Source organism: Oryx dammah, unplaced genomic scaffold (genome assembly GCF_014754425.2).
Source record: "Oryx dammah isolate SB20612 unplaced genomic scaffold, SCBI_Odam_1.1 HiC_scaffold_18, whole genome shotgun sequence".
Taxonomy (NCBI): Eukaryota; Metazoa; Chordata; class Mammalia; order Artiodactyla; family Bovidae; genus Oryx; species Oryx dammah.
This window is the reverse complement of record NW_024070202.1, coordinates 93,379,860-93,403,931: the sequence shown is the minus strand read 5'-3', so window position 1 is coordinate 93,403,931 and position 24,072 is coordinate 93,379,860. Positions and strand designations below refer to the sequence as shown.

Below are 24,072 nucleotides of genomic sequence, written 5' to 3'. Positions count from 1 at the left end.
TGAGTCAAAGTTATTATGATGAAAAAGGCCAAAGAAGAGACCCCAGGACAGTGCTGTCCAAGAGAAATATAATGTGAGCCACACTCATAATGTCAAATTTTCCAGAGATGGCTGGATGGCATCATCAACTCAATGGACATGAGTCTGGGCAAACTCTGGGAGATAGTGAAGGACAGGGAAGCCTGGCATGCTGCAGTCCATGGGGTCACAAAGAGTCAGACATGACTGTGCAACTGCACAACAACTCATAATCTCAAATTTTCTAGAAGCCACCTTCAAAAAGTAAAAGGACACAAATGAAATTAACTTCAATACACCTTAAAAACAATAAATCATTGTCTACGACATTATCATTTCAACGTGTAATCTATATAACAAGCTGTTAATGAGACAGTTTACTTCTGTGTGTGCTTGAGTCTTTGAAGTGCAGTTTGTATTTTATGCTATGACACGTCTCAACCTGGACTAGTTTCAACACACGTGGCTGGTGGCTACCGCACAGGAGCACACAGATATAAAACACACATCAGAGGCCCAGCCACTGCCAAGGAGATGGAAACAAGGTGGGCTGAACAGGAACTGGGGGAGGAAACTGAAGTTTACAGAGAACGCTCAACAAAAATGAGCTCAGATACGGAGTCTCATTGTGGAGGCGGCATATTGAAACAGGGAAATGAGGAAACAGAATCTGTGTGTGTTGTGAAAACTCTGCGTGTGTGTGCACTGTGGGCAGAAAGGAGCTGAGAAACCAAGCTCCAGAGACTGAGCGTGTATATCAATTCAGGGCACACACACGATGGAAGGCCCCCAACTGGCCCACGTGGACGAGGTAGGTTACTCAAGGTGTTTATCACGCAAGGGCATCTGGTCAGAGCTGAGCAGGGGTAAGGACCCAGCCCAAGCTTCACTCAGCAAGCCATTAGCCCTCACACAAGGCCGGATTGAAGGCAGCATTTTTCTGGCCGAACAAAGGTGCTGCCCCACACCAAGTGTCGTGGTGCTGTGTCTGTCTGTGGTGCTGTATCTCTCCTTCCCCTTTGCCCCAAGGCCCCAGTGAGCCAGCTGAGGTCCTGCCTCAAAGGCAGCAGAGCTGGCAGCTCCTGGCTCCTGCTTACACAGAGCAGGTGCTCAGCCCAGTCCTCACTCACCTCGGATGAGGAAGTAACCTCCCACAATGAGCACCAGGCCAATGGGGGCCAGCACGAAGCCAGCACGGTATCGGTAGTTCTTATAGCCCACAAAACAAATGCCGCTCACAGAGTCGCCATCCACCTGCAGGAGGAAGGGGTAGGGGGACAGAGTTGGTCGCCTGTTCTCTCACCCAAGTCCACCCCACACGGGTCCCCACCCCGCACCAGTCACTAGACCTGGGCGACGGCGAGGATTGCCACAGTGAGGACAAAGGGGAGTGACCACGTGAGCAGGTGGAAGTACGAAGTCTTGCCCGAGAGAGGCTGGTAGGTGGTCCCCAGGGCTTTGAAGGAAGTGTGCCAGGCGTAGGTGAGGACCACAAACCAGACGACACCGGCCATCAGGGCGTAGTACACGATGACAAAGATGATGACGCAGGACAGGGTCTCATTGGAGCTGTGCAGACAAGTGGGGTGTCACTTGGGGCACTCATTCTATATTCCATCTACCAAGTCTCCCCCCCTCTGGCCCTGTGGTCCCCAGCCTCCTGGCTTCTAAGGTCTGAAGGTTCTTCTAGGAGTCAGGGCTTGGAGACTGGGCTCGGGTCAGAAGTGAAGAGGATACAGAAGATGTGAACGGTCCAGGCTCTAGTGCTGAAGACCTTGGGTGCAACAAGGCAGAGCTGAATCCCACGGTGAAATCTCCATTTCCAGTCCAACCTGCCCCTTTTGTGGAAAATGGGCATCATCCTCTTCCCCTCGCCCTCGCCTCTGGGAACCCAGGACACCTACGTGGGCTCCCCGAGCCTCATGGTGCCATCAGCACGGCAGACGATCTCCCGGCGGGCCCCATCCATGAACTGGGCCAGCCAGCCAATGCTGCCCACGAAGAAACACGCATTGACATAGAAGAGGATGACGGCGGGGTAGCGATTGGAGTTCCGCCAGTCAGCCACAAATGTGGCCTAGAAGAGAGAAGAGAGGCCCGTTCCATGGGGTTAGGGCTGTTCTGCCACTCTTATCGGAACTCCCCACCCCTCTAATCACCACCCTTCCCTGAAGACCCCTGTCAAGTTCTCCTCCCCCTGATTCCCAGAGCCCAGCCTCCCACGGACAATAGGCTCCCTCCCTACTTTACAGGCAGCCTGAGGGTCCCGGGCCTCCACCTCTCCCTCTGCCCTCCACCCGGGGCCTGCCCTCCGCTGACCAGGGTGAAGAGTGTGCAGAGGCCCGTGACAGCCCCGAAGGCTGCAATGTAGCTGTGCATGTCCTGGTGCTCGGCCTCGGTGAAGAGCGGGTTCTGACACTGGATCCCACAGCCCTCCACATCCTCATACCAGCTCTTGGGGTTGTCGGTCCGAACCAAGGGAGCCTCACATTGGCCAGAACTGTTGAACTTGATGTTCTGCACCTCATTCTGGCAAGGAGAGAAGGGGAGAAGACAATACAACGGAAAGCAGTAGGCTCGAGGTGACCTTTGGTTTAATAGGAGGTGCAGGGTTAGCATGGCAGAGGCTGAAAGGGCAGGTGCTGTAGAGAACCTTCCAGCATCTGAATCCCAGCCTTGCCGCTCAGGGACCACATATCCTAGGGCAAGTTATGTGACCTCCCTCTTAGCTCAGTTTCCTGATCTATAGGACAGCAGTACTTACTTCACAGTGTGATCTAAGGGTTAAGTGAATAAATAAATGTAAGATGTTTAAAATGTATTTGGACAGTAATAAATAATGATTACTATTATTATTATTATTAATGTGCTCTCCTTCACCCCGGAACTAGATCCCATCCCTGTCTTGGTGTCTCTTGCGTTTTACATGTGCAAGCCTTGACTCCCTAAATAAACGATAAACTTTCTGAGAATAGGTTTGTCACTCATGACTCTTATAACTCCCCACTGTGTAACAGAGTGGGTGCTCAAAAATGTTTTATAGCTAGACAAGATAATCCCTGATGGACTGGCCCAGTTTTGGTTTGGGTCTGTGGCTCGCTGAGCCCATGACTTGGGATCTTTCAGCTCATTAGGCTCTGAGCTTCCCTGCCCCTGCTAGGCCCTGTCCCCATGCCCAGCTCAGCCCCAGCCCTGCGGAGCACTCACCGGGCAGCCCTCGGGGAAGTGGTCGGGGGTGCAGCGCAGGAAGTCGGGCCAGCCCCGCTCCCTCTCCACGATGGCACAGGGGCCGCGGGTGGCCTGGCAGAGGGTACGGCTGGGCAGCTCCACCCGGTCGTTCTCACACTTAGGCATGTACACAGCACACAGTAGGGGCTGGATCACTGCCCAGCAGCGGGGGGCGTTCCGGAGGCCTGGGGGTGTAGCCACAGTGTGGATACATTGCAGTGAAGACCCTTCCTCACTTTGACCCACAGACCCAGCTGCATCCCTGTTCCCTGGGCCTAAAGCATCTCTCTTGGCCACGCTGCAGGCCATGACTGCTCAGCTCCATCAGGCACAGCATTTCTCAGCCGGGCATTTGGGCAGGACTGTCCTTTGTGCAGAACTGTCCCATGTACTGCAGGACATTTGGCATCCCTAGACCCTGCCTACTAAATGCCAACAGAACCCCTAAGTCCTATTGACAAGCAAAAAAATGCTCCCCACCCCTCCCACTCCAGGCTTGGGACTGGAAGAGGCTTGATGAGGACTTCTGGGACACTGGTGATGTTCTATTTCTTGATCTGGTAGCAGTTACACGGGTATATTTACCTTGTGAAAATCAATCTGTGCCCTTTTCTCCATGTGTTAATATATTGCAGTTCAATTCAAGTTTTTAAAAAGCAGCCCCCATTTCAAAATGACCCACTAAAGGAATGTTGGCACCTCTGGTTGAGAACCCAAAATCAATTTACCTTTTAATTTTTCAGGGGCATTCTTAAACCTTCTACAGTCCATGGGGAAGGAGGGCTGTGGGACCCACCCCCACAGGGCCCGTGCACCAGATCCAAGAGGTGTTTCCCCTTGCCCAGACCCCCGGACCCTTGTTCCTCTTACCAAGCTGAGGTGGGACAGAGAACAGGTGGGAGCTTAGGAAGAGGTAGTCAGGGGAGGCAGGTACTCCAAAGCCAGAAGAGGAAACAGGAAATCAGATGGAGAGAAACAGAGGAGGCTGTTTCCAGTGCAGGGGGAGGAAAGGTCTTGTCAGCAAGACGCAGGCAGGTGGAGGTATCCCAGCACCCCCGCCCCAGCCCAGGCCTCTACCCTGCTCCCTCGCTGGCTGAGCTCACTTCAGCATTCCATCCCTCTGCTCCTCCTGAATCATCCCTCCTGCAGGAACACCTATTTCCCAAACAAGACGTTGTATTAGGAGAAGCTTCTGAGGAAGTGAGAGCCGACATGGGGAACCGCCCAGGCTAGAGCTTGTGGGGGCAGGTAACTTCTCTTTTGGGGAGGGAGGGATAAGGAGCATGGACCTCAAAATTTGGCCTGCCTGAGTCCAAATTGTGGCTCTACCATTTCCTGGCTGTGTGATCTTGGACAAATTACTTAATCTTGAGCCTTAATTTCCTCATCTGTGAAATGGGGATAATAGATTTAGTGGAACTGTGGTGCAGAGTGAGATAATGTGCCAAATGTACATAGCCCAGTACCTGTCATATACTAAGCACTCAAGAGATATTAGCTGTTACTGTTACTTATCTGAGGCCTCTGACCACTCACAGCTCTCACTAGCAAAGCCTATTCTAAGGGTGCAAAGCAAATTCCTATTGCTTAATAGGCAGTGTTCTTGAGGGACTTCCCTGGTGGTTCAGTGCCTAAGACTCTGCCAGGTTTGATCCCTGATCAGGGGACTAGCCAACTAAAAGGTGCAGCATGCTGCAACTAAAGATCCCACGTGCAGCAACTAAGACTCAATGCAGCAAAATTTTATATATATATATACATATATATATATAAATTTTTTTAAGTGACAGACTGTATTTTCTTGGGCTCCAAAATCACTGCAGATGACTGCAGTGTTGAAAGTGACTGCAGCCATGAAATTAAGATGCTTGCTCCTTGGAAGCCTGGCGTGCTGCAATCCATGGGGATATAGAGTCGGACACAACGGAGCAACTGAACTGAACTGATATTTTAAAAGAAGACATGTCCCTACCAACAGTTCTCAGACCTGACTCAAATCAGAATCACCTGGGGGACCTTTATCCCTCTAGATGGAGAACCCAGTCTCCAAAATTCTGACTGCCTGGGTATGGGTGGAGGACACAGCAGTGGTTGCCAGGGGATGGAGTAGGAGAGGACTTTGCCTACCAAGGGACAGCACGAGGGAACATTGGGGGTGATGGGGCTGTTCTCCATCTCGAATGCAGCAGCTGCATCCAGGCTATGCCTTTGTCTAAACTCAAAGAACTGTGACAACAAAGAAAGTGAATTTTACTGGATGTTTATTAAACAATACATTTTAAATAGGGAGGAGCTCCCTAGAGTAAAATGTATTTTAGAGGAGAAACAGATAGACATTTAATAAAGATACTGTGGAATATGGGCTGGTCTTAGTGACTTGCTCTACCAATAAAATGTGGTGGCAGTGATGTTCTCAGACTCTCAAGCCTAGATCATAATAAGAAGCCATTCGGTTTTTGCCTGGGTCTCTTGGAACCCTTGTTCTTGGAGCCCAGTGGCCATGTAATCAGATTAACTATCCCGAGGCTGTCCTGCTGAAAAGGCCTGGTGGAGAGACTGCATAGACAGACCCTGGGGCCAAAAGAAGAAAGGAAAGGTCAGTTCAGTTCAGTGGCTCAGTCGTGTCCGACTGTTTGGGACCCCACGGGCTGCAGCACACCAGGCTTCCCTGTCCATCACCAACTCCTGGAGCCTACTCAAACTCATGTCCATCGCGTCAGTCATGCCATCCACCATCTCATCCTTTGTTGTCCCCTCCTCATTGAAAGAGAAAGAGATGCTGCGTTTTTCAAGTTCCCAACTTTTCCAGTTATCCCAGTGAAGGCCTCAGACATCTGGGAACAGAAACAAGCCATCCCTGCAGAGTGCTGCCCAGATTGTAGACTCATGAGCAAAAGGAATGGTTCTTGTTTTAAGCCACCAGGTTTTGGAATGCTTTGTAATATAACAACGAATAACTATTAATAGAACACATGCACACACACATACATACAATATCCTGTTATTTTTCTGGATTTTGTGATACTTGTGATAATTAAAAAAGAGAAAAAGAAAAAACAAGCCTACTGCATAGCACAGGGCACTCTATTTAAAACACTGTAATGATGTATAGGGAATAGAATCTGAAAAAGAGTGGATATATGTATATGTATAATGATTCACCTTGCTATACAGCAGAAACTAACACAGCACTGTAAATTAATTTTAAATAATAAAATGTAATAAAATTAATTTTAAATATAAAATAAAAATTAAATTTAAAAATAAAAACTCACTGAAGAAAAACAAAAAAAAAAAGAAAATGAAATTGCTTTTAAAAAAAGAAAGACAGCTTTAAATATATATATAAGAAAACTAAGATCATGGCATCTGGTCCCATCACTTCATGGGAAATAGATGGGGAAACAGTGGAAACAGTGTCAGACTTCCTTCATTTTTCTGGGCTCCAAAATCACTGCAGATGGTGACTGCAGCCATGAAATTAAAAGACGCTTACTCCTTGGAAGGAAAGTTATGACCAACCTAGATAGCATATTCAAAAGCAGAGACATTACTTTGCCAAAAAGGTCCGTCTAATCAAGGCTATGGTTTTTCCAGTGGTCATGTATGGATGTGAGAGTTGGACTGTGAAGAAGGCTGAGCACTGAAGAATTGATGCTTTTGAACTGTGGTGTTGGAGAAGACTCTTGAGGGTCCCTTGGACTGCAAGGAGATCCAACCAGTCCATTCTGAAGGAGATCAGTCCTGGGTGTTCTTTGGAAGGACTGATGCTAAAGCTGAAACTCCAATACCTTGGCCACCTGATGTGAAGAGCTGACTCATTGGGAAAGACTCTGATGCTGGGAGGGATTGGGGGCAGGAGGAGAAGGGGATGACAGAGGATGAGATGGCTGGATGGCATCACTGACTCAATGGACGTGAGTCTGAGTGAACTCTGGGAGTTGGTGATGGACAGGGAGGCCTGGCGTGCTGCGATTCATGGGGTTGCAAAGAGTTGGACACGACTGAGCGACTGAACTGAACTGATATATAATTTGTTTATATATTTGGCTGCACTGGGATCTTAGTTGCAGCATGTGGGATCTAGTTTGCTGACCAGGGGTCGGACAGAGGCCCCCTGCATTGGGAGCTGAAGATCCATTAGCCACTGGGGGGTCCCAATTATCAGCTTTTTAAAGTATGCAATTTTTCTTTTTTTTCATTTTAAATATTGTTTCGTACTTTAAAAATAAAATCCTCAAGGAAAAGATAGATTATTAAATAAATCTTGAAAGACAATTGAGGGGAGACTTCCCTGGCAGCCCACTGGTTAAGACCCCAAACTTCAGTGCAGCGGACTCGTATTTGATCCGCTGGTCAGGGAACTAAGATCCCCCATTCAGGGCAGTGTAGCCAGGAAAAAAGAGAAAAAGAAAAAACAAACCTCCTGCATAGCACAGGGCACTCTATTCAATACACTGTAATGATCTATAGGGAATAGAATCTGAAAAAGAGTGGGTATATATATATATATGTATAATGATTCACCTTGCTATACAGCAGAAACTAACACAGCATTGTAAATTAATTTTAATTAATAAAATGTAATAAAATTAATTTTAAATATAAAATAAAAATTAATTTTAAAAATAAAAACTCACTGAAGAAAAACAATAACAAAAAAAAGAATATGAAATTGCTTTAAAAAAAGAAAGACAACTGATGAGGCAGCTCAGGGAAAAAATAAGTTGGATCCTCACCCCATTTCTTACATAAAAAATAAATTCCAAATGAATCAAAATAACTGCATTATTTTAAAAAAATTAGACTACTCGAAGAAAAAGTGGAAAATGTTTTTTGAAAATCCTAGAGTGGAGAAGGCCTTTTGAAGTATGACACAAAACTAGAAATTTGAAATAAAAGATTTGAAGAAAAGACTTCAGAAAAATAGATAGTGGCTTCCCAGGTGGTGCTGGTGGTAAAGAATGAACCTGCCTCTCAATGCAGAAAAATAGATAAATTCAATAGGGTAAAAAACAAGATCATAAGAAAAGCAACACACTGAGAAAATATATTTCCAATAAACATCACAGGTAAAGAAAGAATTACTTTCCTTATGTGCATAAAGCTCTTCTAAATCAATAAGAAATTCATAATCCTATAGAAAAATGGGCAAAAGATAAACAAGAGATCACACACAGAAAATACAAATGGCCTTTAAAAACATAAAGAGATGCTCAGTCTCACTCAATAAATGTGAAACAGAACTATAATGACATCTTTTTTTAATCTTTAGAAGGATAAAGATCAAAACATTTGAAAATGCTATATTGGCAAGAGAGTAGGGGAGACTGGCAGTTTTGTACATTTTTAGTAGGAATAAAAATTATTAAATACTTATGGAGACTACTGATACCAGCTATCAAATATACTCACAATTCCACTTTATATGTTCACAAAAATCATATATAAGATTATTTATTGTAATATCATTTGTAATAGCAAAAAAGTAGAAACATCCTTAATATATATCCATCAATAGGAGACCTACTAAATAAAATGTCACACATCAATATAATAGAACACTATCCAGGCTTGAACTATTTGTGATGAACTGAAACAACCTCCACTATATCCTGTTAAACGGGTGCAGTTGAGTAGAGAACACTCAACTGAGCCTGCAGAACCACTACTGGTTATGGGAGGGAAAATAAGAACACATATACATTTGTACACGTTAGATTCTACAAAAAGACACACAAACTAGTGTTGGTGGTTGCCTGTGGGAGGGGAAATGGGGAGCAGGAAGCAGAAATGGAAGGGTTTGACTTTGGTTACTTTTCAATTTTGTACTACCTATTTTATTAAAGTAATTAAGCTTAAAAAATAAATATGCAAATTACTGGGGTGGAGGAAGCTTCCCAGAGAAGATAAGGAAATACAACTGGAAACAAGAAGAAAGGGGACATTAATTTTATCTTTTTTTTTTCTTTTTCTTTTTTTGGCTGTGAGACTGCCAGGGAATTCCCTTGTTTTATTTCCTTAATAAAATATGAAATAAAAATTATGAACATAGGTGTTACAACAGTTTCTTCACTTTTTCTATATTTATGTACTTTAAAAATAATATTTGACACAATTTAAACTTTAAAAAAGAATTTGTGTGATTCTGATGATCAATCAAGTTGAATCCATTGTGCTAAGGATGGTTCAGCATTAGAAAATTTCATCAATCCAATTTACCATGTTGACGGAAAAAAATCATATGATCATCTCAGCAGAAGTGGTTGATAAAGTTCAACATCCATCCGTGATAAAAATAATAATCGGCAAATTAGGAATAGAAGAAAATTTCCTTAATCTGATAAAATATAACTACAAGATTCCTATACCAAATATCACATTTAATGGTGAAAGGTATAAAAGCTTTCTCTTTAGAATGAAGAAAAAGTCACGGATGAAGACTTCTGCTACTATTATCACTTCTATTTAACCATGTACTGGAGGTTTTAAGTAGTACAGTAAGGCAATAAAGAATATAGTACATATAGCTTGAAAAAGGAGGAACAAAACTCATTATTCACAAATGAGATGACTTTGTATGTATATAAATTTAGTTAGTTTACTGGATTTAAAATCAATTGTATCTCTGTGCAACAGCAACAAACAAAATGAAATATAAAAGCACAATTTATAACAGCATTAAAATGTCAAGTACCTAGGAATAAATCTAACAAGTGGTATTTAGAACTTTTTGCAGAAAACTGCAAAAAATACTGAGAAAATTAAAGATCTACATAGAATACTTAATGAAATGATTAGAAGACACAATATTGTAAAGATGTCATTTTTTTCAAATTAATATATATACTCAATATAATTCCAATCAAAACCACCAACAAATACTTTTACATGAAAATACAAAGGGTTAAGAATAGACCACACTGTCTATTAAATAGTGCCATCCTCTAAAGCAGAGGTTCTTACCCTGGAGGTCACAAAGAGAATTTAGGGGTCCATGAACCTGGATGGGAAAAAATTATATCTAACTGAAATTTAGTCTTTCCCAATTATGAATGTGAGCAACAAACTACAGAAATGTTAGCAGTACCTGTGGCTTTGTCACAAATGGAAATTAAATACTTTTGTTGGAAACACCTCAAAATATTGTTACTGATCATCACTACCTTGACATTACAGTGCTTATTAAACCCACACTAACATTCGGAACAGAGGCGATGGCACCCCACTCCAGTACCCTTGCCTAGCAAATACCATGGACAGAGGAGCCTGGTAGGCTGCAATCCATGGGGTCATGAAGAGTCGGACACAACTGACCGACTTCACTTTTACTTTTCACTTTCATGCATTGGAGAGGGAAATGGCAACCCACTCCTGTGTTCTTGCCTGGAGAATCCCAGGGACGGGGGAGACTGGTGGGCTGCCGTCTATGGGGTCGCACAGAGTCGGACACAACTTAAGTGACTTAGCAGCAGCAGCAGCAACATTCAGAAAACGAAGATCATGGGATCTGGTCCTATCACTTCATGGGAAATAGATAGGGAAACAGTGGAAACACTGTCAGACTTTATTTTGGGGGGCTCCAAAATCACTGCAGATGGTGATAGCAGCCATGAAATTAAAAGACGCTTACTCCTTGGAAGAAAAGTTATGACCAACCTAGATAGCATATTCAAAAGCAGAGACATCACTTTGCCAACTAAGGTCCGTCTAGTCAAGGCTATGGTTTTTCCAGTGGTCATGTATGGATGTGAGAGTTGGACTGTGAAGAAGGCTGAGCGCTGAAGAATTGATGCGTTTGAACTGTGGTGTTGGAGATAACTCTTGAGAGTCCCTTGGACTGCAAGGAGATCCAACCAGTCCATTCTGAAGGAGATCAACCCTGGGATTTCTTTGGAAGGAATGATGCTAAGGCTGAAGCTCCAGTACTTTGGCCACCTGATGCGAAGAGCTGACTCATTGGAAAAGACTCTGATGCTGGGAGGGATTGGGGGCAGGAGGAGAAGGGGACGACAGAGGATGAGATGGCTGGATGGCATCACTGACTCGATGGACGTGAGTCTGAGTGAACTTTGGGAGTTGGTGATGGACAGGGAGGCCTGGTGTGCTGTGATTCATGGGGTTGCAAAGAGTTGGACACGACTGAGCGACTGAACTGAAATCTTATCTAGTGTGCTAATAAAGAAGCACACATACATTAGATTGCAAACTTGTTTTTCAGTACTTGAAAACTATATTTCAATATAATTCATTTCTTTTGTAATCCTATATGCTTTTCAATCCTTTGTATTCTACTATTAAAAATATTTTACTGAGAAGGGGCCCATAGGTTTTACCAGACTGCCAAAAAGGTTTATAGCTCAAAGAAGGTAAAGAACCCTGCTATACTGAAACATATACATTACCATATGTAAAATAGATAGCTAGTGGGAAGTTGCTATACAACACAGGGAGCTCAGCCCGGTACTCTGTAACAACCTACAGGGGTGGGATGGGGGCTGGGGTGGAAGGGAGGTTCAAGAAGGAAGGGGATATATGTATACTTATGGCTGATTCATGTTGTTGTATAGCAGAAATCAACACAACATTGTAAAGCAATTATCCTCCAATTAAAAATAAAATTTAAAAAAAGGACCATGCTATAAAGATATGATAATTAAAGGGACTTCCTTAATGGTCCAGTGGTTAAGACTCCAAGTTCCCAAATCAGGGGACACAGGTTTGATCTCTGGTTGGGGAACCGAGATTCTGCATGCCCAGAGGCATGATTTTTTTAAAAAAGATATTATAATTAAGATGGTATGGTAAGAGATAGACAAATAGACATATGGAATGGAATAAAGATCCCAGAAACAAAAACATATTTGAACACTTGATTTATGGCAGACCAGTACAGAAAATAATTTTTTAAAAATAAATGATGTTGAGACAATATATATGAAACTGGAGTTCTAAAATAATCAATTCCAGGTGAATTATGTACCTAAAATGAAAGGAAAGAAGGTAACAGAATGAATTCTTGACTTTGTGGTATGAAAGGACTTAAAAGTAAGACACAATAAGCACTAATCATAAAAAGTTTGATAAATGACTACCTTAAAGTTCAGAACTTCTGTCCAACAGAAGACACTGAGAGAATGAAAAGGCATGCTGCAGAATAGAAAGAATTTTCAATACTTACAACCAATAAAGCACTCATATATAGCATATATAAAGAACTACCAATCTTACAAATGTGACAGATAGTCTGACAGAAAAATGTGCCAAAGATCTAAACAGAGGTTTCACAAAAGAAGAAATCTAAATGGCCAGTGAAGGAACATCTGAAATGGTGCTTAACCTCACTAGCAATCAGGGAAATACAAATTAAAAGCACAAATACATACAACCACACAGCCACTAGACTGGCAAAAAAAAATTTTCTTTCAAACTTAAAATTTTTTATTTGTCCTGGGGTATAGGCAATTAACAATGTTGTAGTAGTTTTAGGTGAACAGAAAGGGACTCAGCCATACATATACATGTATCCATTCTCCTCCAAAACTCCCTCCCATCCAGGTTGGCACATAACATTGAATAGAGTTCCAGGTGCTATACAGTAGGTCCTCGTGGGTTATCCACTTTGAAAACAGCAGTGTGTACATGACCTTCCCAAACTCCCTAACTATCCCTTCTCCTCGGCAACCATAAGTTTGTTTTCTAAATCTGTGTCTCTTTCTGTTTTGTAAGTTCATTTGTAAAATTCCTTTTTAGATTCCACGTATAAGGGATGCCATATGATGTTTCTCCTCTGTCTGACTTACTTCACTCAGTATGACACTCTCCAGGTCCATCCATGTTACCTAAAATGACATTATTTCATTCTTTTTTGTGTGTGATAATTGTTTATTTAAATTAAAAAAAAAAATCTTGCAGCCTTGTGTTGGGTTCTGCTGTACGACAATGCAAATCAGCCATAATTATACTACGTCCCCTCCCTCTCGAGCCTCCCTCTCCTCCCCAACCCCAACTCTCCAGGTCATCACAGAGCGCCAGACTGGGCTACCTATGCTCCACAGCAGTTTATCGCCAGCTTACAGCTGAAGCGACTTAGCAGCACAGCTGACAGTGTATATATGGTGATGCTATTTCTCCATTCATCCTGCTCTCTCCCTCCCGCACTGTGTCCACAAGTCCATTCTTTACCCCTGCATCTCCCTTCCTCCCCTGCAAATAGGTTCATCAGTATCAATTTTCCTTTTAGTGGCTAAATAATATTCCACTGTATATATAAATACCATATCTTCTTCATCCATTCCTCTGTTGATCGACATTTAGGTTGCTTCCATGTCTTGGCTATTGTAAACAGTGCAGCAATGAACACTGGAGTGCATGTATCCTTTCGGATCATGTCTTTCTCCAGATATATGCCCAGGAGTGGGATTGCAGGGTCACATGGTAGCTCTATTTTTAGTTTTTTAAGGGACCACCATACTGTTCTCCATAGTGGCTATACCAATTTACATTATACCAACAGTGTAGAAGGGTTCCCTTCTCTTCACCCAGCATTTGTTTGTGGATTTTTTGATGATAGCCATTTTGACCAGTATGAAGTAATATCTCATGGTACTGTTGATTTGCATTTCTCTAATAACTATCAATGTTGAACATCTTTTCATGAGACATATCTATATGTCCTCTTCGGAGAAATGTCTATTCAGATCTTCTAGATTGGCAAAAATTTAAAACACTGACAGTACCAAGTGTCAGAAATAACATGGAGCTATGGTAACTCTTCTACAGGAACAGTGAGTGTAGAAGTTGGTACAATCATTTTGAAAAACTGGCATTATGTAGCAAAGCTGATATGCGTGCCCTCTTACCTAGCGATTCCATTTCTCTCAGTATGTACCTAGAGAAATCTGACCCAGGGGCACCAGGATATATAGAAAAGAATATTCACAGCAGTGTTATTCATAGTAGCCAAAAACAGAGATAACTTAAATGTTTAAGAACAACCAAAAGGGGACTTTCCTGGTGATCCAGTGGTTAAGAATCTACCTGGCAATGAGGGGACATGGACTTGATCCCTGGTCTGTGAGGACCCCACATGCCAAGGAGCAACTAAGCCTGTGCATCACAATTCCTGAGCCCATGTGATACAGCTACTGAAGCTTGCACACCTTAGAGCCCATGTAATGCAACAAGAAGCCTGTGCATCGCAATGAAGAGTACCTCCCGCTCACTGCAACTGGAGAAAGCCCTTGAGCAGTAACAAAGACCCAGCACAGCCAAAAACAAAAACAAACAAAGAAAAAGAACAATAAAATAGATAAACTGTGGTATATTGTACAATGGAGTACTATTCAGCAATAAAAAATAAGCTGCAACAACATGGATGAATTTTACAAAATAACATAGAGCAAAAGAAATAAGACATAAAAGAATACACACAGCTCAGTTCCATCTGTTTAGAGGTAAAAAAAAACATGCAAAACTGAAATACACCGTTCAGGGATTCCAAAACTAGATGGTAAAACTATGGAGGAAAGAAGGAATGATCATCAAAAACATCCAGGTAGTGGTTACTTCTAGAAGAGGAGGAAAGGAGATGTGATTGGAAAAGGCAAAGGAGCTCCTGGGTGGCCCACCATCACTTGACTCAGGTGTCATTTTATATTTATTTATTATTTAGTACCTCTGTGTCATATGCACCTTATGTATACAGGCTATCTTTCACAATTCAAAAGGTAAAAATCTGAAGCAAAAATGAAAACTTGAGCCCGTGGGTATTTCTCTGATTTTTATACTTTCCAAATATATATATTTTTAAAATGATTCTGATCATCAGCCAGATGCTAAGGAAATTCTTTCTGGCCTGCCTTTGCAAATAACAGACCTTCTCTCAATCTCTCAGCTAGATGTCTGAGTAGCAAATGAGAAATTCCTCCCAGCTTCTCCAGCTCTTCCCTACCAGCTACCCCCAGCTGGGGGACAGGGCTGCATACCCCTGTGCACACACAGAGCACAGCAGTGGTCAAAGAGGCTACGTGCTGGTGCTCAGGGACCTATTTCCCCTGCCAGCCACAGGTCTCTCTGCTTTCTTACCCCATTTACCAAACCAACCAGGTCTGGCCAAATGTGGGCCATAGCCTGGATAAGTATGTTTGTCTGGTCAGCTTGGAAAGCCTGAGAGAAGACATTTCAAACTATCCTGGGGTAAGATGCTGAGTGCCTGAAGAAGCCCAAGTTTAGAGAGTTGAAAGATATAGGAGAGACAGATCTGAGTTCTATATAAACTTACAAATTGGCCTAACCTGAGATATTCCTCACTTCCAAAGGCTCAGCAGTCCAGGCTGAGGAAGCTCATAGTGGCTACCTCTTTCAGCAACTCCTATTCTAGGTTTGGCTGAGCATCAAAGAACTGATGCTTTTGAATTGTGGTGTTGGAGAAGACTCTTGAGAGTCCCCTGGACTTCAAGGAGCTCAAACCAGTCAATCCTAAAGGAAATCAGTCCTGAATATTCATTGGAAGGACTGATGCTGAAGCCAAAGCTCCAATACTTTGGCCACCTGATGTGAAGAGCCGACTCATTTGAAAAGATCCTGATATATCTACTACTGCCCACAGGAATCCCTCAGAAGAAATGGAGTAGCCATCATGGTCAACAAACGAGTCTGAAATGCAGTACTTGGATGCAATCTCAAAAACGACAGAATGATCTCTGTTCGTCTCCAAGGCAAATCATTCAATATCAAAGTTATCCAAGTCCATGCCCCAACCAGTAATGCTGAAGAAACTGAAGTTGAATGGTTTTATGAAGACCTACAAGACCTTTTAGAACTAACACACAAAAAAGATGTCCTTTTCATTATAGGGGACTGGAATGCAAAAGTAGGAAGTCAAGAAACACCTGGAGTAACAGGCAAATTTGGCCTTGGAATGCGAAATGAAGCAGGCCAAAGACTAATAGAGTTTTGCCAAGAAAATGCACTGGTCATAGCAAACGCCCTCTTCCAACAACACAAGAGAAGACTCTACACATGGACATCACCAGATGGTCAACACCAAAATCAGATTGATTATATTCTATGCAGCCAAAGATGGAGAAGCTCTATACAGTCAACACAAACAAGACCAGGAGCTGACTGTGGCTCAGATCATGAACTCCTTATTACCAAATTCAGACTCAAATTGAAGAAAGTAGGGAAAACCACTAGACCATTCAGGTATGACCTAAATCAAATCCCTTATGATTATACAGTGGAAGTGAGAAATAGATATAAGGGCCTAGATCTGATAGATAGAGTGCCTGATGAACTATGGAATGAGGTTCGTGACATTGTACAGGAGACAGGGATCAAGACCATCCCCATGGAAAAGAAATGCAAAAAAGCAAAATGGCTGTCTGGGGAGGACTTACAAATAGCTGTGAAAAGAAGAGAGGCCAAAAGCAAAGGAGAAAAGGAAAGATATAAGCATCTGAATGCAGAGTTCCAAAGAATAGCAAGAAGAGATAAGAAAGCCTTCTTCAGCCATCAATGCAAAGAAATAGAGGAAAAGAACAGAATGGGAAAGACTAGAGATCTCTTCAAGAAAATTAGAGATACCAAGGGAACATTTCATGCAAAGATGGGCTTGATAAAGGACAGAAATGGTATGGACCTAACAGAAGCAGAAGATATTAAGAAGAGGTGGTAAGAATACACGGAAGAACTGTACAAAAAAATCTTCACGACCAAGATAATCATGATGATGTGATCACTAATCTAGAGCCAGACATCTTGGAATGTGTAGTCAAGTGGGCCTTAGAAAGCATCACTACGAACAAAGCTAGTGGAGGTGATGGAATTCCAGTTGAGCTCTTTCAAATCCTGAAAGATGATGCTGTGAAAGTGCTGCACTCAATATGCCAGCAAATTTGGAAAACTCAGCAGTGGCCACAGGACTGGAAAAGGTCTGTTTTCATTCCAATTCCAAAGAAAGGCAATGCCAAAGAATGTTCAAACTACCGCACAATTGCACTCATCTCACATGCTAGTAAAGTAATGCTCAAAATTCTCCAAGCCAGACTTCAGCAATACATGAACCGTGAACTCCCTGATGTTCAAGCTGGTTTTAGAAAAGGCAGAGGAACCAGAGATCAAATTGCCAACATCCACTGGATCATGGAAAAAGCAAGAGAGTTCCAGAAAAACATCTGTTTCTGCTTTATTGACTATGCCAAAGCCTTTGACTGTGTGGATCACAATAAACTGTGGAAAATTCTGAAAGAGATGGGAATACCAGACCACCTGACCTGCCTCTTGAGAAATCTGTATGCAGGTCAGGAAGCAACAGTTAGGACTGGACATGGAACAACAGACTGGTTCCAAATAGGAAAAGGAGTATGTCAAGGCTGTATATTGTCACTCTGCTTATTTAACTTATATGCAGAGTACATCATGAGAAACGCTGGACTGGAAGAAACCCAAGCTGGAATCAAGATTGCCGGGAAAAATACCAATAACCTCCGATATGCAGATGACACCACCCTTATGGCAGAAAGTGAAGAGGAGCTAAAAAGCCTCTTGATGAAAGTGAAAGAGGAGAGCGAAAAAGTTGGCTTAAAACACAACATTCAGAAAACGAAGATCATGGCATCCGATCCCATCACTTCATGGGAATTAGATGGGGAAACAGTAGAAACAGTGTCAGACTTTATTTTGGGGGGCTCCAAAATCACTGCAGATGGTGATAGCAGCCATGAAATTAAAAGATGCTTACTCCTTGGAAGGAAAGTTATGACCAACCTAGATAGTATATTCAAAAGCAGAGACATTACTTTGCCAACTAAGGTCCATCTAGTCAAGGCTATGGTTTTTCCAGTGGTCATGTATGGATGTGAGAGTTGGACTGTGAAGAAGGCTGAGCGCTGAAGAATTGATGCGTTTGAACTGTGGTGTTGGAGAAGACTCTTGAGAGTCCCTTGGACTGCAAGGAGATCCAACCAGTCCATTCTGAAGGAGATCAACCCTGGGATTTCTTTGGAAGGAATGATGCTAAGGCTGAAGCTCCAGTACTTTGGCCACCTGATGCGAAGAGCTGACTCATTGGAAAAGACTCTGATGCTGGGAGGGATTGGGGGCAGGAGGAGAAGGGGACAACCGAGGATGAGATGGCTGGATGGTATCACCGACCCAATGCACATGAGTTTGGGTTAACTCTGGGAGTTGGTGATGGACAGGGAGGCCTGGCGTGCTGAGATTCATGGGGTCGCAAAGAGTTGGATACGACTGAGCGACTGAACTGAACTGATGCTGGGAAAGATTGAGGGCAGGAGGAGAAGGGGGTGACAGAGGATAAGATGATTGGATAGCATCACCAACTCAATGAACATGATTCTGAACAAACTCCCGGAGATGGTGAAGGACAGGGAGCCTGACATGCTGCAATTCATGGGGTCGCAAAGAGTCAGACACAACTGAGCAACAGAACAACAACAATTCTAGGTTTGCTGGGACTCTCCACACAGATGGCTTCCCTGGTGAATCAGCTGGTAAAGAAGCTGCCTGCAATGCAGGGGACCTGGGTTCGATCCCTGGGTTTGGAAGATCCCTTGGAGAAGGGAACAGCTACCCACTCCAGTATTCTGGCCTGGAGAATTCCATGGACTTTATAGTCCATGGGGTTGCAAAGAGTCAGACACGACTGAGCGACTTTCACTTTCCACACAGATGTCCAATGAGCCCCTCTAATTCACATGACCAAAACGAACTCGTACTTTCTTCCTAAACCTCCTTCTCCTCTAGCATTCTCCAGCTTAGTGAGAGCGAACGATACCACCTTCCATCCAAGCCTGAAACGTGGGTCCTCCTGCTCACTCATCAGCAAGTCCCATTGGTTCTACCTCTGAAATTCCAGGGTCTGTCCACTTCTTCCAGGCTGTCACCCCAGTACTGACCACCATCATCTCTACTTCAACCATCCCTTCAACAAGCAAACCGGCTTCAGGCTTCCCTTCCTCCCATGGCTTCTTCACACAGTACTCAAGGAGATCGGTCTGAAATGCAAATATGATTCCATCTTTCTTCATTAAAAGCCTTCAGTGCCCCCTTCTTATTTTCCGGCAAACATCCCAACTTTCCAATATGGGATCTGAATCCCTTTATTTTCTAATTCTCTAGGTCTTATTTCTTAGAATCCTATCCCTCACATGCTTTGATTCAGTTCTCCTGAAATTCTTATACTTCCTTAAAAGTATCAAGCCCTCTCACCTCTATACCTTTGCACATCTATATCCTCTTTCTATCCCTTCCCACCCAAATCATCCTTGGCCCCAGAAACTCCTACTTATTTCTCAGGTTGTGGGTTAAATGTCAGTTCCTCCGGAGGTCTCTCCTTGTTCCCCAAAGTCCTCTGTGTCCCTTCAGCATCCTACCAGGTCACAATACCTCGTAGAGGTGTTGCTAAAGCCTGGTTTAATTGTCTGTCTTCCCTTGACGGCAGGGATCCTGTCTGTATTCTCCATCTTTATCTGCCCCAGAAACTGATCCAGGATGATTTGTAGCCGGCACCCAAACACCTAACTGAATGAATGAGTGGACAGCTATGTACTCAGAACTCTGAGATTAAAAAAAAAAAAGGAAAGAACAAGTCTCTACTTTCAAGTTTACAGATACCCTACATCATTTCCACCTACAAAAACACCTCCAAGAGCCAGAAGACACTGACTACATCTTAAGCCAAATCAAGTCTACTAGCTCAGGACAGGACAGATCACTAGACACAACTCTTAGCTGAAGGCTTGTCTGTGATTCTCACTTTTGGCTCTGGTTCACTCTACCCACTTACTGACCCAGCCCATACCTACACCTATTTTTGGCTCTACTTCACATAAAAGATCTAGCAGAAAGACTAGACATAGAAAAGGAACATCCAGAAAGCATATGGGAATGGGACTGAGCTGAGGGATAAAGGGTGATGGCAGAGAAGAGCTCAGAGTAAACTAAGGACCAGGGCTCAGTGCCGGAACCCCGGCAGGACTGTGTCCCATCAGAGCCACAGCTAGTGAGGTTCAAACCTATGCAGCCAGCTGCTGCTAAGTCACTTCAGTCATGTCTGACTCTGTGCGACCCCATGGACTGCAGCCACCCAGGTTCCTCTGTCCATGGGATTTTCCAGGCAAGAGTACTGGAGTGGGTTGCCATTGCCTTCTCCTGTAACTGCATAGTGATATGCAGCCAGCAGATGGTTCTAACTCCTAAACTTTTCTGCGAAAACCACTTCTGCCCAGCAACTGCTTTCAGGAGCTTGGGCTGGAGAGAGGTTCATACCCTTCCACCTTGATTTGATGATAACTACAGAAGGGCAGCATCACACATGGATTTAAGTTAGGGGAATTCAACCATGAGCCCCTGTTAAATAAGTAAAGAGAGAGAGAGACAGGAGGAACATATACTTTCATAGTGTGAGCAGCTCAGAACTGGGTGAGATTCTAGTTTGGAGACATTTAGATTTTCCATACAGTTGGCTCCTAAACTCAAAGATGGAGAAGGAAATGGCAACCCACTCCAGTACTCTTGCCTGGAGAATCCCTTGGACAGAGGAGACTGGCAGGCTATAGTCCATGGGGTCACAAAGAGTCGGACATGATTGAAGCAACTTAGCAGACTCAAGGAAACCTTGTTGATACCTTTCTTTTGTGTGTGTCTTTTAAAATTTTTATCACTTCTGCATTTATGTAATTTTAAAAACTAAAATTATATTTTCTTTGTACGCCCCTTCTTATGTACTGTACATTACTATCTGCTGCACATGCATACAAACATATTACCATAAAAGAGGATATGAACACAAAGTCACAGAGACCTTACGTTGTGGCCGTTTGTGAATTTTTCAAAGCTACTGTTGATTACACATGGTTTCTGCCTACATGTTGACTTTAGAACCCAATACCCACAAAGGATGTGGCCCCACCATGGGTACCATCCTCCAGGTTCTTCCTCTGACATCTGTACCAAGCCAGGAATGACATGGCTTTGTTCAACATCCGGCAAAGACTCAGATCTCCAGCGGTCAATGTGACAAACGACAGGCAGCCTGCAAACACTTCTCTATCAAGATGCTGGGGCAGAACAGACGTGTGGGACATCCAAGACCTATGGGACATCCAAGACCTATCAGAAGAAGGAGGTTCCCATGTCTGCTCCTGGCTTTCGATTTTAGTTTCTGTTTCTTCAAGGACACTTTTGGAACCACACTAGCTACAAGCAAGGGGTGGCGAGGCAAGTCCCCAGCCCAGAAGAGTGACAAGCGGGGAGCTAATCCACTCCACACTGATAAAGGACCTGCTTGGGTTTCGTCTGCAGTTTTTCAGATCAGGTCATAATCCCAGCATGAGGTGAGGCTTCTGGGACTTCAGGCCACCATGTAAGTATCCAAGGGCCCAGACACCCCAGACTTAAGTGTCCTTCCTCAACGCAGACCAGTCTGAGAATCCAACCTTCCCAAGAACACACAAATGATGGTTAGAAGAGTCTCATTCCTTCACAATTTCGGACAGGGAATGGAGTCCCCATTTTTCAGATAAGGAAACTGAAATCTCCTGTCAAAAGCAGGACAAGATCACAATCCTCTGGACTTCTGGCTCCCAAAACAAGATTTCTGGAACTTTCTGATTACCTTTTAATTACTCATTACCAGGGGTTTCTTACCTTTCACAAATTTCACTCAATTTTTTTCTCCCCATCTTCCCTCAATGCCTAAATCTTCTACCCCCATCCATCTTTCCCTTTTCCCTCTCCAATTCGATTTCCCGGTCTCTGCTCCAAGGTCTAAACACCTTGCATTCCAGAGGACCCCGCTTCCAGAGTGGTACCTACTGCAGCATCTCTTCTTAAATTAAAAAAAAAAAAAGAAGTCCTTTCCTGTGGCTGAGAGCCCCCACCCCCTCGCTCCCCGGGGCCCTCATTCCCCCTCATCCTTTGCTTCCTACCCTGCTCAGGCCCTTTGTGACCCACTCCCTCTACTTCCTCGCCTTCCCTACCCGAGGGTCTCAAGCCTGCCTCCCAAGTTTCAGACTCTGTTCTTCCAACTCTCCCGGGTGCTGCTCCCACCCTCTCACAAGCTCAGGCCCGAGCCTATTCTTTCGGAGAGTCCCCGGAACCCACTGCCACGGCCCCCGACCCGGGCTCCGGCTCCCGCGCGCTTACCCGACCAGAGCACGAGCTTGCCGTGCGCCTCCTCCTGGGAGTCGGAGTCCCCGGCCAGCAGCGTGGAGGTGGCCCCGTAGGGCAGCGCCGAGCCGAGGCACACGTTGTAGCGCAGCGGCTCGCAGGGGGCGGCCCGGCCGCAGTGGCTCAGCAGCGGCGGAGGGCCGGTCACGGCCGCGCTCCTTCTCGCGCTCCCGCCCGCGCTCCAGGGCCCCGGCCGGGTCGCGTTCCCGCTCAAGGCCGCCCCCCGGCCCGGGCCCCCTAACAGCAGCAGCAGCGCCAGGAGCAGGAGCTCCGGCCCCCGTGCGAGGCGGGCAGCGGCCATGGCCAAACCCGCCAACTCAGCAGAAGCCCCGGCGCCCCCGCCCGCTCTCCGGAGCCCACCCTCCCACCCCCGGCCACACGCGCCACCCTGGGGACCGCAGACGCAGCTCAGGCGACCTGTGCGCCCCGAGAGTCCGGTGCCGGGTCCCCCCGGACGCCCCGCGCGCCTCGGGCCCTCGGCACCCAACTTCGCAAACTTTGGAACCCGGGGCCCATGTTGGGCGGCGGAGGCCCGGGCCGGGATGCACAACTCTCTACCGCTTCCTGGCAATCCAAGTTATCTTCACCCCCGGGAGCCCCCTGGGCCCCCAATCTCCAGCCCCATTCCTTCTCCCACCATTAAAACCACCTCCTGGCCCCGCGATGGAGGCCAGGCGCGGGCCGGGGGTGCGGGACTGGGTCCCCGGCTCCGCCCCCGCGCCAGCCCGCCTCCCAGACGCCCCCTTCGCGTTACAGCGCCTCAGCCCCCCGACTTCTCCCCGCCAACTACCCGGCTCCTTTGTTGCTCTAGCTCGCTTGGCTCTCTGGAATGCACGGGCCTCGCCGAGCCAAGCCTTCCCGCCCCCCCACCCCACGGCTGGGGGAGGGACTGGCCGAGGGAGGGAAGAGGAGGGGAGGGATGCGAGAAAGGAGGAGCTGGAGCTTCAGTGTCGCGGGCGCCTGGAGAGGCCCAGGCCAGGGGGCTACGGTGACCTCGCCGCTGCCTCGGGGCACAAGATGGGTGGAAATTGGAAATCGTGGCCAGTAGTTGCCAAAAGACTCAGCGGGCATCTTGACTGGCCTGAGGATCGTTCAGCTTGGCCGTCTGCAGAGAGTGGACTCTTCTGGTTTATGTGGGAGAGACAAGGGATGACTGAAGTCAGCTGAAACTTCTACTGCATCTAGAAGCTCCTGCCCTGCTCCCCAGTCTGCCAGTCTTTTCTGCTTTTGATTAGCTCTTTCAGCTTGTTCCAGAGCTGCATGGAGAAGACCACCGTTTGGAGTCCCTGCTTGTCCAAGTCCTTCCAGCTAGGGACCTGTGCGGGAGATGACCTCAGAGTCACTCCAGGCAGCCACCCCTGCCTTCAGAGAGCATTCAGAGAGCATGTGTCTGGAAACCAAAAGCGTGGGCATCAAGCTTTTATTGCTACAAATGTGTGAAACTCTGAACTGTGGTTGCCAATGGCTGGCCCTGGTATGTCTTTGTGTTATGGCCGAAGGAGGCCAGGCCCTCTCTGATGGCCCTTTGCTGCTCCTAGGCTACTCGTAGGCTGGCCCAGGAAGTTTAAGCTGCTCTCCTTCCCTACTCTGCCATTCTTTACATTTTCTCACTCTTTTGCTTGTCAGTCA

The 24,072-nt window shown here is 45.2% G+C and overlaps 1 protein-coding gene across 2 annotated transcripts in view; it reads right to left on the bottom strand.

The window, feature by feature from the left end:
* SMO (smoothened, frizzled class receptor) overlaps nucleotides 1–23,307 on the bottom strand; it is a 28,565-nt gene extending 5,258 nt beyond the window's left edge. The window contains exons 1-6 of one of the 2 annotated variants that reach the window (XM_040259611.1): nucleotides 22,420–23,307; nucleotides 3,226–3,431; nucleotides 2,338–2,547; nucleotides 1,923–2,095; nucleotides 1,368–1,587; nucleotides 1,149–1,272 (exon numbers count right to left, since the gene is read on the bottom strand). In XM_040259611.1, coding sequence (XP_040115545.1) covers nucleotides 1,149–1,272; nucleotides 1,368–1,587; nucleotides 1,923–2,095; nucleotides 2,338–2,547; nucleotides 3,226–3,431; nucleotides 22,420–22,744 — 1,258 coding nt within the window. In that variant the 5' untranslated portion in view covers nucleotides 22,745–23,307. Of the gene's footprint in view, nucleotides 1–1,148; nucleotides 1,273–1,367; nucleotides 1,588–1,922; nucleotides 2,096–2,337; nucleotides 2,548–3,225; nucleotides 3,432–4,116; nucleotides 4,896–22,419 lie in introns of those variants that run through there. The other variant, XM_040259612.1, reaches the window with a different exon arrangement.
* Between the last annotated feature and the right edge of the window lie 765 nt (nucleotides 23,308–24,072).